Genomic DNA, 18,236 nt, shown 5'->3' with positions numbered 1-18,236 from the left:
AATTAAAACATCGGGGTGTTATCAGCACTCTTCTCATCCTAAGCCAAAACACAGCATTCCACCAGCTCCTAGGAAGAAAATTAATTCTGTTCTAACTGAAACCAGGACACCTGCACCTTCTGCATGACCGCAGTGCTTCCTGCTGGGGGCCATGTCCTACGGTCAGCCCTGGGCTGTATGCCACCCCTGTTCTCTGCAAGGCTCGGGAAGTGGAAGGCCTGACTCCAGAAGGCAGCTGTACCTGAACCAGGGGAATTTCTCTCATGTACAGGAATTCTTTCTCCCCCTCCCAGCTACAGTTCTGTGGCCCCAGTGTCATAGACACCTTCTGTGGTTTTGTTCCATTGCTGGAGCTGTCCTGCAGTGTCACGGTGATACTCATGCTCTTTGATTTCATAATCTACATTTTGGATCCAATCTTCCTCTTCCCTCCCATACAGTTTTCATGTGTGTGCGTCCTGTGTTGGCAGGCCCAAGGTCTTGTCCACCTGCTCTATAGTCCTCATGAGTGTCACTGTTTTCTGTGACACCACCCTCACTGTCTGTGTGAAGCCCATAAAGGCTGTGCTCAGAGGTTTTAACCAAACCCTTTCCCAAACCTTCATCATCCCCCTGCTCAATCCTCAGCTTGCTTAGCAGTTGAGTGGGAAGGGTGAGAGATGTGCTGGTGGAACTGCTCCAGACGTTGTCATAAGATCTATCTGAGAGGCCTTGGAAAGGACAGGTTGACCAAAGAGGTTCCTCGGGACTTGGAAAAGGCAGATGTCAAACACATCTTGTACTTAAAGGTCAAGCAGAATGATGATTAAGCCTAATCATGAACTAGAATGCCAGCGTTAACCCTAGCCCTCACCCAAGAACTAAACAAAACTCTAACCCACAAGGCTTGCCCTTATCCTACACCTTGAGCAGGCATCTTGAGCAGAACACCAATCCCTCCCTCAAAGCCCTTCCATTGCATTAGCCCTAGAAGTTGACCTCTAATCCCTAAATGTTAAATTGACCACCTAACCCTCCACCACACACACAACACATCTCATCTTCAAACCCACTCCTATCCCTAACTTCAGCTGTTTGTCCCCTTGGGGCAGGGCAGTGACTGTGATGTCCTTGAGCAAGGAGTCACTCTCCATCTTTTTATAAGCCCCATTTAAGTACTGAAAGGCTGTGATAAGGTCACCCGGGAACCTTTTCTTCTTCAGGCTGAAGAGCCCCAGCTCTCTCAACCTTTCTTCATAGGAGAGGTGTTCCAGCCCCTTGATCATCTTCATGGCCCTCCTCTGGACCCATTCTAACAGACCCACACCCTTCTTGTGCTGGCGGCCCCAGTCCTGGATGCAGGACTCCAAGATGAGCCTCACAAAGGCAGAGTAGAAGGGGTGAATCACCTGCCTCCACCTGCTGGCCACTCCTCTCTTGATGCAGCCTAGAATGCAGTTGGCCTCCTGGGCTACAAGCACACACTGCTGGCTCATGTCGAGCTTTTTGTCCAGCAGAACCCCCAAGTACCTCCCTGCAGGGATCCTCTCAATGAGTTCTTCTCCCAGCCTTTCCTCATATCTGGGATTTCCCGAGCCCAGGTGCAGCATCTTGCCCTTGGACTTGTTGAACCTCCTTAGATTCACAGGGACCCAAATTTCAATCTTGTACAGCGCTCTTTGGTTGGCACCCCTTCCTCTGTTGCATCAACTACACCACTCAGCTTGGTGTCATCTGCACACTTGCTGAGGGTGCACTCAATCCCACTATGTCATTGATAAAGATATTAAACTGTACCAGTCCCAAGACAGACTCGTGACAGATGCCACTCATCACCAGCCTCCACTTGGACATAGAGCCATTGAGCACCACTCTCTGGGTGTGACCTTCAAGCCAACTCCTTACCCATTGAATGGTTCACCCATCAAATGCGTATCTCTCCAATTTGGAGACTAGGATGTCATGTGGGACAGCGTCAATGGTCTTACAGAAGTCCAAGTCAATGGTATCGGTCGGTCTTCCCTTGTTGTCTGATGTGGTCACTCCATTGCAGAAAGCCACCAGATTGGTCAGGCACCATTTATCCTTTGGTGAAGCCATGCTGGGTGTCTGAGATGACCTCTTTGTCTTGCATGTGCCTTGACGTCGATTCCAGGAGGATCTTTTCCACGATCTTTTGAGGCACAGAGCTGAGGCTCACCATTCGGTAGTTCCATGGGTTCTCATTTCTACCCTTTTTAAAAATGGGAGCGATGTTTTCCTTTTTCCAGTCATCAGGGATTTCACCCGACTGACAGGACTCTTCAAATATGATGGAGAGAGACTTGGCAACTACATCAGCCAGTTCCCTCAGGACCCTGGGATGCAAGTCATCAGTCCTCATAGACTTGTACTTGTTGAGTTTCATCAGGTGTTCTCAAACCTGCTCTTCACTTAGAGTGGGTGAGACTTTGCACCCCCAGCCTCCATCTATTGGTTCAGAGAATGAAAGACTTGGGAAGCCTGACTGGCAGAGAAGACTGAGGCAAAGATATTGTTGAGTCCCTCTGCCTTCTCCATGTCTGTCATTACCAGTTCACCCTTCTCATCCATCAGAAGGGGATGCACTCTCCTTGGCCTTTCTTTTATGAGCCATGTATCTATAGAATCTCTTCCTATTATTCCTTGCATCACTTGCCAAGCTGAGTTCCATCCGTGCCTTGGCTTTCCTTATCCCATCCCTGCACATCCAAAACTGAAACATGTGAGAGGGCCTGGGAAAAGTAACCCTGGATCCACAGAAGCCATTTGGGAAACAAACCTTGAAGGTAGGAAGTGTGATTAATGATTCTGTAGAGGTAAGAGGGGTCATTTAATGTAGGTGTTACAGTAACACTGATTTAAAACAGTAATGTATTGCCCTTTCCTTATTTGAACCAATAATTTTCATCTTTAAAGCTAAATGCTCCTCCAATACTCTGAGAGGAATCCACTACTCTAATGCCTGAACTTAAAGTATCCACTGAAGAAAAACGCAGCCTATAGACCCTTTTCCTTACCTTTTCTCTCCTGCTTACCCTAATTCCTTCCCTAAACACTAGCATTAAAATGCACTATTTAGCTCTAGAGAAGTTGTTGGCAGGCCTAAAAAAAACTTAAAACACAGGGCTTGCCCATAACCTTATGACAAACCTGATGGCCACAGAAGAACACCAGAGATTCCCATTAAGCCTGTGTTTATCCTCTAACTTAGACTGGTGAGCCCTAGTCCCTAAAGGACTAGAGAGAGGTCAGCCCTACCTCAGGATGTCCTGACCCAGCAGGAGGAATGTGACCGTGGAAGTGACAGGGCAGCAACATGATCATGTTATGGAAAGGGGCTGGGAGGTCACTTGTGTGATCTCCCTTCCTTGAGTTGGGACTCAAGGCCAGGCCCTTGTGATTGGTGACAAACATCCGGTTTGTCCACACATTAGTGTCACCTTCACACAGCTTTTGTCTCCTTGTCCTCACTGCTTCCACTGTTCTGCTTTAATGAGCTCCAAGGGAGGCTGTGTCAGTACTGGCCCTCAGGAGGACACTGCAGGAAACTTGCCTCTGACTTGGACTTCTGGAGAGATGTCTTCAACTGTCTCTGAGTGCCTGAGGTTTGTGGGCTCATCAGCAAAGCCCCCAGAGGGGTGATTGCAGTGCCTTGGGCTGGTGCTGTGCTGCTGAGCTGGGCCGGGCTCGTGGGACAGAGAGAGCTGCTGGAAAGAGGGCCGTGGTGCAGAGAGACAGCTGTGCCCAGGAGCAGCTCCTCTGCACAGTGCAGCAAGGCTGGGGGCTATGACCGCAGCTGGCATGGGGAGAGGAGAGAAGGAGAGAGGGCTTGGATCCTGTGGTTCCACAAGTTTCACATACACCCAAATCTCAAGCCTGTGCCACACTGCTGCTGGCCTAGGCCTTTTACTTCAGATGGAGGCCTTTTCCTGCAGCATATACCACATTCATCATGGCACAAAAATACTGTTTCTACACCAACGTTCTGGAGCCTCCTTCATGTTAGGCCACATTTCAGTGTCCTTCGTGCTGCTTGCAGGGTTTTGTCTCATGGATGAACTGGATCACAGAATCCCAGAATCATCTAGGCTGGAAGAGACCTCCAAGATCACCTAGTCCAACCTCTGACCTACCACTAACACGTCCTCCACTAAACCATATCACAAAGGATCACTGAGTATTCTGAAGCCCAATACCATGCTACTGTTGTTGTGATGATGATGATGATGATGATGATGATGATGATGATGATGATGATTAATATTATTACTGTTATTATTACTTAGCCTCTGAAGCACAGAATCGGAGAATCATACAACGGTTGAGTTGGAAAGCACCTCGACGATCATCTAGTTCCAACCCCCCACAGGCAGGGACACCACCCCCTAGATCAGGTTGCTCAGGGCCTCATCTAACGTGGCCTTGAACACCCCCAGGGATGGAATATCCACAGCCTCAGCCACAGCATTCCACTCCCTGGAAGGCAAGTCATCAAGCCCCATAGACTTGTACTTCTTGAGCTTCTTCAGGTGGCATCAAATCTTCTCTTCACTTACAACAGGTGGGAATTTGCACCCCCAGCCTCTACCTATGGGTTCAGAGAATGAAAGACTTGGGAAGCCTGACTGGCAGGGAAGACTGAGGCAAAGAAGTTGTTGAGTCCCTCTGCCTTCTCCATGTCTGTCATTACCAGTTCACCCTTCTCATCCATCAGAGGGGGTACAATCTCCTTGGCCTTTCTTTTCTGAGCAAAGTACCTATAGGATCTCTTCCTGTTATGCTTTTCATCCCCCGATAAGCTGAGTTCCATCCATGCCTTGGCTTTCCTTATCCCATCCCTGCACATCCAAAACTGAAACATGTGAGAGGGCCTGGGAAAAGTAACCCTGGATCCACAGAAGCCATTTGGGAAACAAACCTTGAAGGTAGGAAGTGTGATTTTGCGTAGGTGCAGAGCTGATGGGCACATTGTGCAGCATGCGCCTACAGACCTTTGTGTCCTTTTCCCTCCTGACTACAATGCCACTTCCTTCTCAGGAATGGAGCAGCCAACAGAGGTGAGACAGATACACTGAGATGGTAAATGTCATCAGAAAGCTGATCCCAGTAAGATATGGGAAGGTCAGGAGCAGCCTGAACAATAGCGATGTGAGATTTTGGGGTGGGAAGAGGAGCATGACAGCAGAAATTAATGATTTCATAGAGGTAAGAGCATTCATGCAATGCTGGTAGAGCAGTAAAACTGACTTAAAACAGTCACATATGGCCCTTACCTTACTTGAGCCAGTAATTTTAATGCTAAATAAACCTAAATGCTACTACAACAAACTGAAAGGAATCAATTTTCTCTCTTGATAACCATAATCCTTTCACTTAACAAATACATTAAAATGCCTTATTTAACCCTAGATTCCTTCGTAGACAAAAAACACTTGTAAACCACAGAGCTTGTCCATACCTTAACCACAGACCTGACACAACAAACAGAACACGAAACAATCCCACTAAAACTTTGCATAATCTCTAAACCAGAAAGTGAAAAAGAGATACCGAAGGGGCTAGAGAAAGCTCATCTCTACCTCAGGATCTCATGGCCCAGCAGCAGGAATGTGACTGTGGCAGTGACTGCGAGGTCACTTCTGTCTCTGCACTTGATAGGGCAGCAGCAGGAATGTGTCACGGAAAGGGACTGTGAGGTCACTTGTGTCTGGAGGTGGCAGGTCACCCTTGACTTCTCCCTGGGATCTGCACTTTTGGGCTGACAGCTGGCAGTGGCCCTGAAAGGCCAGCAGAAGGCACCTGCTTGGCATGCTGACTGGGGGATCCCCTCTGCCTCTAGACCCAGGAGGACCCAGGCAGAAAGAAGGCCCCCAGATGGGTTGTCCTGTCCCTTCTGCTTGAGTCCATGAGTGGGCAGCAGGAGGCACAAGGCTTGGCTGTGTCTCCACAAGAAGCTGCAAGGCCAGCAGCAGGCCCCTGGCTTGGAAGCTGCTGCTGAGGTGACTTGTGTCTGGTTGGCTGAGAGGCCACAAGGAGCCTGCTGGGTTGGGATGCCTACTTCAGGAGGGGTTTCCACCCTTATGGAGCTTTCTTTGGCAGTAGGAAAGAACAGAAGAAAAAACTTCCACAGAGTGCACCTTGGAAGTTAAGCATTGGCCACGAGGAGGAAGAAATGTCCCTGAAAGTATATTGCTGTGGTGCCAGAGGTCACGCTCTGATTAGACCGTCACTTTGTCTTTCAAGATGAGGGCTCACGAGACATCAGTGAAAGGAAGGCATGAAAGCAAGATGGTGAACTGAGATTGGTGTCTGCAGACTTCAAGGAAATAGGTCAGACTGTGGCACATGATAGGAAAGCCTGCAGAGGGGAAGGCAGAGGGTGCTGGTAGAAATGGCAGGCCCAACAGCCCTGAAATTTCTGTCCTCTTGGCTAGAGTTTATGAGGAAATATATTTTATTCATTGTGATGAGGCCTCATCGATTCCTTTCAACCCTGTGCAGCACCTTGGAGGTGTAACACCAGTGTTGTTCTCATGGCATCACACTGCCCACCACATCCCACAGACCCCAGCAAGAGCCTTGAGGCAGACGTGGGGTGCATGATCTCCTGTTGCAGTGCCTGGGGCCAACCATTGGCCCATCTGCATCACCAAAACCAACCAAGACTTTTCTCAGCACAGTGCTTTGCCTGTCTGTAACCATGGCCTCCAATTATCTGCCCTAACAGGGCCCTGGGGAGGCTTTGTTAGTAACAGCCCTCAGTGGGGCCCATTAATACTCCAAGTCACTTCAGCTTTTCCTCCTGACTTTACTTTCTCTAGCAGTTGCATCATTCTCCTCTCAGTACCTGAGCTTCATAGACTCAGCACCAAAATACACCATGGAACTCATTAAAATGCAGAAACTCCTAAAATCTCCTCCATAGTTTTCTTCAAGTCTTCACAGCTTTTGCACCTAATTGCAGAACTTGCATGGCATACTTAAGGTAGAAGATTTAAAAAAGCACCTAATAAAAATATCTTCTGTTTTTAAAGGGTGAATTTTACTGCGTTTCAGTTTTGAGAATCATTCTACTATTGCTATTCATCCAGGGTGACTTCTTTGGAGAACTCCATTGGGAGGAAGAGGAGAGTCTGGAGGTCTGACACCTCCTCTGCCAGCAGTTGTCTTTGTCCCTGTAAGTGCAGCCCAGCCTAGCATGTGAAACCCTTTCTAAGATAAGTCAAAGGTTCCTTGGGAAAAATAATGAAAATAAAATAAATAAAATAAAATAAAATAAAATAAAATAAAATAAAATAAAATAAAATAAATTAAAAAGATTGAAATGACCATTGAGTCCTGAGAAATTCAGCCTGAATCTCAGTAGACACCTGGACATCCATGGACTCTCTTGGATCGTCTGTGGAAAACTCAGGGTGAAAACTAAAGAAAATATATTTTTATTGGCTGTAGCTGTACCCATGATATTGGCCTCTTTGGGAAAATTTTCCCCTTCCAGACACAGAAACCTAAATTGAGTAATGTGAAAATAGCTGCCAGTCAATAGAGTAGGGCAAAGTCATACTTTCTGTGCTGTAGATGCAGAAGGCGAAAAGAATTCTGTTATGCCTGACACTACTCTGGGATGTGTAACCCAGGTCAGGCAACTTTACCTTAGTGCTGACAAGTCCATCACTATACCACACTCCCAAGCTCTGCATCTACACCTTGGCTCTCCAGTCGATGACCCAGCTCATGGATGGCAATCAGGGAGTCTCGGTTAGCATGATGCTGCCTCAGGTGCGCCACCATGGTAGCCATTGGCACCTGCTGTTCTTCAACCCTCAGCAAACCCCCAACAGAAGGATTCTGTGGAAGGCCAAGCAAGGTAGACAACTGTTTCATGTCCTTTGTCTCTAAGGCAGCTCTGCCAAAGCCCCACCGGTGGTGCCCTCTTGGAACTCTGAATTCCCTCTCCTGAAGCAGTTTATGCCGAGGATGCACATAGCCTCTGGGCCAGTCCCAGTGGGGTGCTTTTGCCATTCCTTCCCAGTTAGACTCACCTCAGCCTCCAGTACAGTTATGTATTGGGTTCCCCCTGTCACTCCAGAAATACAGGTGGGTTCTACCTCTTTCTAGCTTGATGGCATTAGGGTACTCTGTGCACCGGTGAGTACTGATGTATCAGTAGAGCCTGATACATTTGTGGGTCTGATGTACCAGGCCATTAACTATACCCAGTCCAGTAAACGTGATTGTTCCTTTCTTCCCCGCCTCCCCCTGGCTGGAAGCAGAACCCCTCTAGTCCTGCTTATAGTATTCTTTACGGTGTCTGGTAGACGAACCACTGGAAACACGTCCCACCACAGCACAGTCATCCCACAGTACAGGGGACAGGGCGATGCCAGACAAGGGATGCATTACAGAGCAGGAGTTGTGGCAAAACTCAAGCTGAAATACTCAAGACCATGACAGTTGAAATGGCTGAAGCAGAACCCATCTGCGTATCCTAGTTTGGGAATCATCCCCTTCCATCAGGGATATGAAAGTAAGAAATGTGAAATGCCCCATCAGGTCAATGTGGAAAAAATACTCAGAGGTTTTGTGCTGGAGTGGCAGAAGGGAAAAAGTATTGCATTGTGCCTCAGACTAATCAAGGAGACCTAATGCAGTTCATCCCTGAGATAAAGCAAACACTCTAAGAATTGTGAGGGATGTTCAGTTGTGGCCTAACATGAAGAAGAAAGTTGATCACTGGTGAAGGAACAGTCTTTTCCTGCCATCACCAATCTGGTTACACAACCATCAGAAGAACGTCTCTGCAGTATTTCCAAACCAGCTGGACACCGGGTGCTCATGGTGCAGAGGATCTTTTGGGGATGAACTCATTCATGATGTAACCCTGAGGACAATGTGGAGCAAGGACTACATATGTCAGCAATACCTCAACCCACCACAGTATTTCCTCCCCCTATCTCCCTGTCCTGCCCTTCTTTCCTTCAGAATTAGAGTCAGAAGGGGGCTCTGGAAGTTTCCAGTGCTAAGATCTGCTCTGAGCAGGGAGAACTTTCACATCAGATCAGGCTGCTTCCTCAATGCTTCCTCCTCCTCACTTTTGAAAGCCGTACTCCTAGGGGTGTTAGCTGGAAGGCCAGTTCTCATTCAGTGGTGCTACAAGACAGCAGTGCGGAAGAGAAGTGAGACCAGCACCAAAACGACCATGTCCTGCTGCTGTCAGTGTTTGTGGGTCCAAGAAAGTGGCAACCCTTACTCAAAGGCTGCAGGCAAGGAGTGCCTGCCAGGGCAGAAAAGGGCAGCCCCAAACAACACCAGGGTTTTCCACCACGTTGCAGCAGGGATCTTCATCCCACAACCACTGCTGTACCTGAGAAGAGTGTATTAGAAATGAGATCCACAGAAACTGCCTACCTGCTGGTTCCTTTATTTAGTTAGTTACAAAGAGCTTAGCAGCACCTCTACATGAAGTCTTTGGCTTAGAAGAAAAGGTAAAAGGACACAGAAGAAGAAAAATATATTAAATTTATAAAATAAAAGTATAAAGAAATATTTAGCATATGGAAATAATATTGAAAAGAATGAACAGTTTTTGAAATATGTGAACAAAGGTGTTTCTGCTTTGTCCAGGTATACTTCAGGGAGTCACATGCAGAAGATCGGTTCCTCATTGAAATACTGAATATTGCAATAACATCCTCAGTGCCTCCTTGAGCTCCTTATTCCTCATGCTGTAGATGAGGGGGTTCAGTGCTGGAGGTACCACTGAGTACAGAAATGCCAACACCAGGTCCAGAGATGGGGAAGAGATGGAGGGGGGCTTCAGGTAGGCAAACATGCCAGTGCTGACCATCAGGGCGACCACGACCAGGTGAGGGAGGCACGTGGAAAAGGCTTTGTGCCGGCCCTGCTCAGAGGGTATCCTCAGCACTGCCCTGAAGATCTGCACATAGGAAAACACAATGAAAGCAAAACAACCAAATGCTAAAGAAAAACTAAACAGAAGTGGCCCAACTTTCCTGAGGTAGGCATCTGAGCAGGAGAGCTTGAGGATCTGGGGGATTTCACAGAAGAACTGGTCCACAACATTGCCTTGGCAGAAGGGCAGGGAAAATATGTTGGCCGTGTGCAGGGCAGCATTGAGAAAGCCACTGCCCCAGGCAGCTGCTGCCATCTGGGCACAAGCTCTGCTGCCCACGAGGCTCCCGTAGTGCAGGGGCTTGCAGATAGCAACGTAGCGATCATAGGCCATGACAGTGAGAAGATAGAATTCTGATACAATCAAGAAGACAAAGAGAAAGACCTGTGCAGCACATCCTTGATAGGAGATGGCCCTGGTGTCCCAGAGGGATATGGCCATGGCTTTGGGCAGAGTGGTGGAGATGCAGCCCAGGTCGAGGAGGGCGAGGTTGAGGAGGAAGAAGTACATGGGGGTGTGGAGGCGGTGGTCGCAGGCTACGGCGCTGAGGATGAGGCCGTTGCCCAGGAGGGCAGCCAGGTAGATGCCCAGGAAGAGCGCAAAGTGCAGGAGCTGCAGCTCACGTGTGTCTGTAAATGCCAGCAGGAGGAACTCACTCACAGAGCTGACATTGGGCATTTTCTGACTCTGGATACAGCTGTCTGCTGAAGACGAGAAGGGAGAACAAAGTTAGAAGAGGCTTCTCTGAGGAAAACCTATTGCAAGTTTAGGAGCACCTCCCAGCCCAACCCCTGTCTATGCAGCTGAACCTTTCTGCATCTCTCTTGCTTGAGCTGCAGCTGGTGCTGGCTGAGAGTGGCACTGGGAGCAGGGGCTGCTGTGGGCTGCACAGGACTTCTTCCTGCTGTGCAGCAGGGGGAAGCAGGAACATGAGGGAAACTCTAGTTCAGTTCACTGATCAGGTCAATGGAATTTGCAGTGCTGTTTCAAACAATGCATCTCAATGCAGAACAGAGCTTCAGATGCCACTGCTGAACACTGCCGTTCTCAGCTGCCCTGTGTAACCCATCTGTGACCTTCAGGACCATCCCACACAGGTGTTTCCCTGAGAAGAAACTGAAGACAGTTGAGAGCAGAGAAGTCCCAGTCCCAATGCAGCTGGACAGAACCCTCACATTGTCTATGGGTTGTGAGCAAGTTCTCAGCTCTTCCCTCCTAGCCAGAGGTGCCGAGGCTTCATTCCAGCTGCCCTGCATCCTTCTGGAGAGCAGCACGCAGCCCAGGAGGATTCCCCACAGACAGAGCTGGATATTTGCAATCTGGGGTGTCCCAATATCCAATCTGCATCCCCTGCAGTGTCTGATAGAGGCTTGGCCATCACACTCTTGGCTGACTAAGGGTAGCTAGGTTATGACACTCCAAGGGGCTTCTACCAGACTTCCTCACATCGCAGGGCAACCCAGCAGGACTCTCAAAGCCTACTGCATTGCCCACTGCCCTCCCAGAAACAAGACCCAGCACGAGACCCTTCCAGGACCTGCAGCTGCATGGCCCTGCAGCCAGGCACTTACCTTGTCAAGGGCTGTGCAGGTTTCTCCTGCAGGCAGCTCTCAGCATCCTCCCACTGCCAACTGCCTCCAAGCCCTCTCTCCTTCTCTGCTCTCCCCATGCCAGATGCGGTCAGAGCCCCCAGCCCTGCTGTGCTGTGCAGAGGAGCTGCTCCTGGCCACAGCTGTCTCTCTGCTTCATGGGACTTTCTGAAATGTGTTTTCTCTGTCCCACGAGCCTGGCCAAGCTCAGCAGCACAGCACCAGACCAAGGCACCGCAATCACCCCTCTGGGGGCTTTGCTGATGAGCCCACAAACCTCAGGCACTCAGAGACAATTGATGACATCTCTCCAGGAGTCCAAGTCAGAGGCAAGTTTCCTGCAGTGTCCCCCTGAGGGCCAGCACTCACACAGCCTCCCTTGGAGCTCATTAGAGCAGAACAGTGAGGACAAGGAGACAAAGGCAATGTGAAGGTGACACTGATGTATAGGAAAAGTGGATGTTTGTCACCAAGCACAAGGGCCAGGACTTGACATCCATTCCATTTTAAGGGGGATCCTTTCCCTTCACACCTTGCTCAGGGCTCTTCATGGGGCAGTGGGAGATGGGGATGTGCATTGCCAAGTGCAGGAGGATGGTACGACCCCTGCCTGCTTCATGGGTGGGGGCGAGGAGGCAATGAGGCCCTGGTGCTTTAACGATCAGCTGTCTCCTCATAGGCCTCAGTGGCAGAGACAACAGCCATAGCCATGGGCACAAAGACCTGGGTCCTGTTGGGACTTTGAACCTTGCCATAGCCCTTGCTCGTATCCAAACCATTATGGCCTAAAGAATCCCAGACCTTCACCTCTTTACCAGCTAGTTGTAGGCACTTGTCCGTCTGGTATCACAGCAGACCTGAGCTGAGTCTGATAACTCTGATCTTCTTGGTGGCCATGCTCCTTGTAAGGCAGCTCTGTAGGAAGCTGGTCTGGTTCCTGGTGAGCAGGCACCACTGCTCGTATGGCATCCCTCGTGGTGCCCAAGCCCTCCTCCACCTTGCCACTGCTCACTCAGCAGGGTCCCAGTCTGCCCTAATGCATGGGGTTACTCTTCCTCTGGTGCAGGACTGGGTCCTTCTCCTTGTAAACATCAAGAAGATACTTTAGGCAAAATCCTGCAGTTTCTCAACATTCCCCCACACTCATGCTCCTTTCTGTCAGCTGTTCATGTCTGCAGGCAGATGCTTCAACCTTTGTGTGACTGTGCTATCTCTGACAAGATAGTAGCATTATGAGCATTATGAACGTTTGGATAATACAGGAGTAACCAGTTGAATGGAACTGTATCACAGAGTCACAGAAAAACAGTGGGTGGAAGGCTGCCAGAGTCTACTTTTTCTGTTCTTCATTCTCATGCATGCTGTCAGTTTGTCTGGAGCTGTGTCCTGAATGTTATGAGGCTGTGCAGGTCAAAGTTCAAAGGCCAAAGCCCAGCTGGAACTCCATCTGTCTATGACTGTCAAAGACAATAAAGACTGCTTATAGAAATACTTTAAATAAAAGAGGATTAATGAGAATCATCATCCTTCATTGGACATGGGGGAAATCTGGTAATGATCTCGAGATAAGGTAAAGGCTGAGGTACTTAATGCCTTCTTTGCCTCAGACTCTAGCAGCAAGACCAGTTCTTCCCCTGCATATTTCTTCCACAACATGGCCACAGCAATACTTCTAAGGTGCACTTTGTAGCAGTCTTTTCTTTCCTGCTCTTTCCTACTAGCAAAGGAAGCTCCATCAGGGAGGAAACCACTCCTGAAGTAGGCATCCCAACCAAGCAGGCTCCTTGCAGCCTCTCAGCCAAGCAGACACAAGTCACCTCAGCAGCAGCTTCCAAGCCAGGGGCCTGCTGCTGGCCTTGCAGCTTCTTGGCTACACACAGCCAAGCCTTGTGCCTGCTGCTGTGTAGTCATGGACTCAAGCAGAAGGGACAGGACAACCCATATGGGAGCCTTCTTTCTGTCTGGGTCCTCCTGGGTCTGGAGGCAGAGGGGATCCCCCAGTCAGCATGCCAAGCAGATGCCTTCTGCTGGCCTAGCAGGGCCACTGCCAGCTGTCAGCCCAAAAGTGCAGCTCCCAGGGAGAAGTCAAGGCTGACCTGCCACCTCCAGACACAAGTGACCTCACAGTCTCTGTGAGATGTTCGTGTTGTTGCCCTATCAAGTGCAGAGACAGAAGTGACCTCACAGTCCCTGCCACCATCACATTCCTCCTGCTGAGCAATGAAATACTGAGGCAGAGCTGACCTCTCTCTCACTATCTAGGTACCTGATTTTCTCTTTTTGGGTTAGAGACTAAGCAAAGTTTTAGTGGGAGTGTGTGTTGTTCTGCTTGTGGTGTCATGTCTGTGGTTAAGGTATGGATAAGCTCTACAGGTTAGGGTTTTTTTTTAGGTCTGCCAAGGAGTCTAGGGTTAAACAGAGAGTTTTCATGTTACTGTTAAGGGAAGGCATTAGGTTTAGCAAGAGAGAAAAAAAAAAAAAAAAAAAAAAAAAAGAATAAGATTCCTTTCTGAGTACTGTAGTAGCATTTAGGTTTAGGCATTAAAATTACTGGCTCATGTAAGGTAAGGGCCGTTTGTGACTGTTTTAAGTCAGTGTTACCACAGCATCCACATTACATAAACCCTCTTACCTCCATGAAATCATAAGTTTCTGCTGGTCATGCTCTTCTTCCCAGCCTGAAATATCTCATCTCTATTGTCCAGGCTGCTCATGACCTCCCCATATCTTGTTGGGATCAGCTTTCTGATGACATTCACAATTGCAGAGTATCTGTCTCACCTCTGTTGGTTCCTCTATTCTTGAGACAGTAGTGGCATGGTAGTTAGAAGAGAAAAGGACACAAAGATCCTTAGGAGCATCCTGCATAATGTGCCCATCAGTTCTGCACCTCCACAAAAATGCGCTTCCTACCTACAAGTTTTGTTTCCCAAATGGCATTTATGGAATCAGTTTTTTTTTTTTTTTTTTTTTTTTTTTTTTTTTTTTTTTTCTCATGCATGGTTCTGTTTTGGATATGCAGAGATGGAATAAGGAAAGTTAAGGCATGGATGGAACTGACCTTCTCAAGGGATGCAAGGAAAAATAGGAAGGTATTCTACAGATACACTGCTCAGAAAAGAATGGCCAAGGAGAGTGTACGCCCTCTGATGGATGAGAAGGGTGCACGGGTAATGACAGACATGGAGAAGGCTGAGGGACTCCACAACGTCTTTCCCTCAATCTTCCCTGCCAGTCAGGCTTCCCAAGTCTTTCATTTCCCTGAACCTGTAGATGGAGGCTGGGGGTGCACCTGGTGGGAGTGAAGAGCAGGTCCAAGACCACCTGATGACACTAAACAGGTACATGTCTATGGGGCCTGATGACTTGCATCCCAGGGTCCTGAGGGAACTGGCTGATGTAGTTGCCAAACCTCTCTCCATCATACTTGGTGGCTGATCATTCTGCAGAAGAGAAGGCTCCAGGGTGACCTCTTTGTGGCCTTTCAGCACTCAAAGGAGACTTCTAGAAAAGATGGAGAGTGACTCTTTGCTCAGTCGTATGACAGGACAAGAGGGAAATGTTTTTAAAGTAAAAGACTAGAGATTTAGACTAGAGATTAGGAGGAAACTCTTCACCCAGAGGCTGTTGAAGCACTGGAACAGGTTGCTGAGAGACCTTAGGGATGCCCCATCCTTGGAACTGATCATGAGCATGTGAGATGAGGCCCTGGGCTACCTGATCTCATGGGGGGCATCCCTGCTTATGGCGTCCATGGACCAGGGCTTGGAACTAGATGCCTCTAAGGTCCCTTCCAACAGGAGCCATTCTCTGATTCTATGGTCTCACGAGCTATGCCTCAAGCATGACTCCCATCCCATCAGCCCTCTTGTGGTCTATCACCTGACCAGAACAGAAGGTGCCTCACCATCATCTTCAATGCCTTGTGCATGCTTCTGGCCTTTATGGTCCCTAACTGTACCCCATTCCTCCTGCAGGTCCGTCAGCTCCAGAGACAGAAGTGACCTCCCAGCCTCCTTCACAGCCATGTGCCTCCTGCAGGCCCAACGCATCTGGAGGCACACCTGACTTCATCCCAGCATTCCCAGCCAGCTCCTCCTTGTGACCTCTGATCTGATCACATACCTGTCACCTCACATGCCTCTTTCAATGCCATGGGACTGCTGCAGGACCTCACAGTCCCTACCCAGCCCCAAGGGGAAAAGCAGCTGAAGTGAGGTGTAGGAGTGGGGTTGAGATGTGCTGTGTGCATGGTGGAGGGCTTTGAGGGTTAGATGATCAGGTTAATGTTTAGGAAGTAGAGGTCACCCTCCAGGGTTAAGGGAATGGCAAAGGCTTCAAGTGAGGGACTAACGTTCTGTTCAAGGTGCCTTCTCAAGGTCTGGGATAAGGACAAGTTTTGAGGTTTTTAATTTAGGTTTGGTTAGAGAGCTAGGCTTAAAAGGCTGGCATTTTCATCAATCCTTAGTTAGTCTTAATCATCCTTCTCTTTACCCTTCTTGTAGAAGATGCTTTTTACCTCTGCCTTTTCCAAATCCTGAGCAACGTCTCTCCTATATCTGGCTTTTCCATGGTCTTTGAGAGAGGTCTTATAACAACATCTGCAGTTCCACCAGCACCTCTCTCATGTTTGCTTGGCAAAGGGTTTCATTAAAATCTCTGATGAGGGCTGTCATGGGCTTCACACAGACAGTGATGACAGTATCATAGAAAACAGTGACACTTGTGTGGACAGAAGAGCAGATGGATAAGGCTTTGGGCCTGCCAACACAGGACACAAACACACATGAAAACTGCATGAGAGGGAAGACTGGATCCAAAATGTAGATTATGAAATCAAAGACCATGAGTATCACCGTGGCACTTCAGGACAGCTCCAGCAATGGGGCAAAACTGTACAAGAGGTTTCTATGACACTGGGGCCACAGAACAGTAGCTGGGAGGAGGAGAAGGAATTAGTGTACATGAGAGAAATTCCCCTGGTTCAGGTACAGCTGCCTTCTGGAGTCAGACCTTCCACTTCTCGAGCCTTGCAGAGAACGGGGATGGCATACAGCCCAGGGCTGACCGTAGGACATGGTCCCCAGCAGGAAGCATGGCATCTGCAGGTGTTTGGTGGCAGGCACCAGCACAGTGTTGAGGCTGTTCCACGTCCCAGTCTCCATGCTGGTCATGTGAGAGAGGAAGAAGAGATTTGTGTATCAGTAGAGGATCTTCCATGTGTGTTACTGGGAAAACTCAACAAATGGTGTCTTAGTGTCCAATTCCCTTCATGGAAAACCTTTTAGAGCATTCAGTTCCCCCCTCTCTTGTTAGGACACATTCAGAGGGGTGAAATGATCCCTGTCAGTCATGGCTGAGGTGTCCTGCCATGCAGTGGGAACAGAATAGGGCTTAAGGGAGGGAAACATTTGTACTCATATTTGACAACCACAGTCCAACAGCACAAATCACACTTTAAAAAATCACTCTGACATCTACAGAGAGAAGCAGTCGGTGATGCCTTCAGTCTGCTTCAACCACCACACCCCAGCAGAGACCCTGCTGCCTTGGGGAGCTGTCAGCCCTGAGGCCTTGGGGATACCTCGAGGGAGCCCAAGGGCACAGAACAAGCGATGCCATGGTTGGGTGCTGTGCTGCTGAGCTGGGCCGGGCTCCTGGGCCCAAGGGCAGCTCCTGGCAAGCGCTGAAGAGAGACAGATGTGCCAAGGAGCAGTTCCTCTGCACAGCGCAGCAGGGCTGGGGGCTCTGACCGCAGCTGGCATGCAGAGAGGAGAGAAGGAGAGAGGGCTTGGAGGCACTGAGGAGCGCAACAACAGAGGGCAGCGTGTGGCAGGACACATCTGCAGGCTCTTGACACCGTGAGGCTCTGGCAGCAGGGCACTGCAGGTGGGGTTGGCAGAGGGGTCTTCTACAGCTGGCACATCCAGTGGCTGATAGCATCTGGCAGGGTGGGTCTCTGTTTCTCCAGTGAGGAGTAGAAAATGCATTAGAGAATGACATTTAAAATTGTTTTTTTCAAGAGAAAGACCAGGGTAGGGACTACCTGAAAAGCAAGAGGTTTTTTCAGTCAGTGTATTCATATTTCTGCAGTGGAGTGGACGAAGGTTTCATGGTAATGAATTTTCAGGGTTGTACAGGAGACTGAGAATCCTGGAGCATAGGAGAAATTGATATGTCAGTGATGAAATTTGTAAAGTACCTTCCCAAACCTCATCTCACGGACTGCACCAACATCATATTGTGGTACTCCCAGGTTTTATCCTCGCTGATTTTTTGGAGCTAGAACCCCCCTGATATCCTCTGTCTTTGAGAGGTGTTTGCAGGCCAAAGCAGAGCAAACAGCATTTGCAATGAGCAGGAGCTGCCTCTTCTGCAGGCAGAGCTGCAGCACAGGAGGGTCTGCTGAGTGTCCGTCTGTCCCTCCCTGGCCTTGCCTCCCCTGGCAGCAGCACGCTGGCATTCCTCCTGGCTTCTCCAGCTGGCCGTGCTGCTGCTGGTCTTGTTTGCAGGCTGGCTGGGGATGGGGGTTTCACATGCCCATGGGGTGAGCCCTCGGTGTGCTTGGGGGAAGGGCAGTAAGGGGACAGGGTGAGGGGTGTGGAGATGGGCACTTTGAGCCTGGATTCCTCTGCTCTCAGCGGTATCCTGGTTTGTTTCAGGCAAACATAGGAGTGCAATTGTCCAGTAGGTCAAAGAGACACCAGCACACGGCAGTTGACACTAGGACTAAC

General features: G+C 49.1%; 1 protein-coding gene across 1 annotated transcript; it reads right to left on the bottom strand.

Moving 5' to 3' along the window:
* Positions 1 to 9,661: 9,661 nt before the first annotated feature.
* LOC311427920 (olfactory receptor 14C36-like) lies at positions 9,662 to 10,591 on the bottom strand (the record flags this gene model as incomplete). The annotated part of the gene is made up of 1 exon (XM_084539503.1): positions 9,662 to 10,591. One exon carries the CDS (start codon positions 10,589 to 10,591, stop codon positions 9,662 to 9,664), a length of 930 nt encoding a protein of 309 aa, XP_084395629.1.
* Between the last annotated feature and the right edge of the window lie 7,645 nt (positions 10,592 to 18,236).

This window comes from Aythya ferina, assembly GCF_964211825.1.
Source record: "Aythya ferina genome assembly, contig: HAP1_SCAFFOLD_29, whole genome shotgun sequence".
Lineage (NCBI taxonomy): Eukaryota > Metazoa > Chordata > Aves > Anseriformes > Anatidae > Aythya > Aythya ferina.
This window is presented reverse-complemented; position numbering and strand designations above follow the sequence as displayed.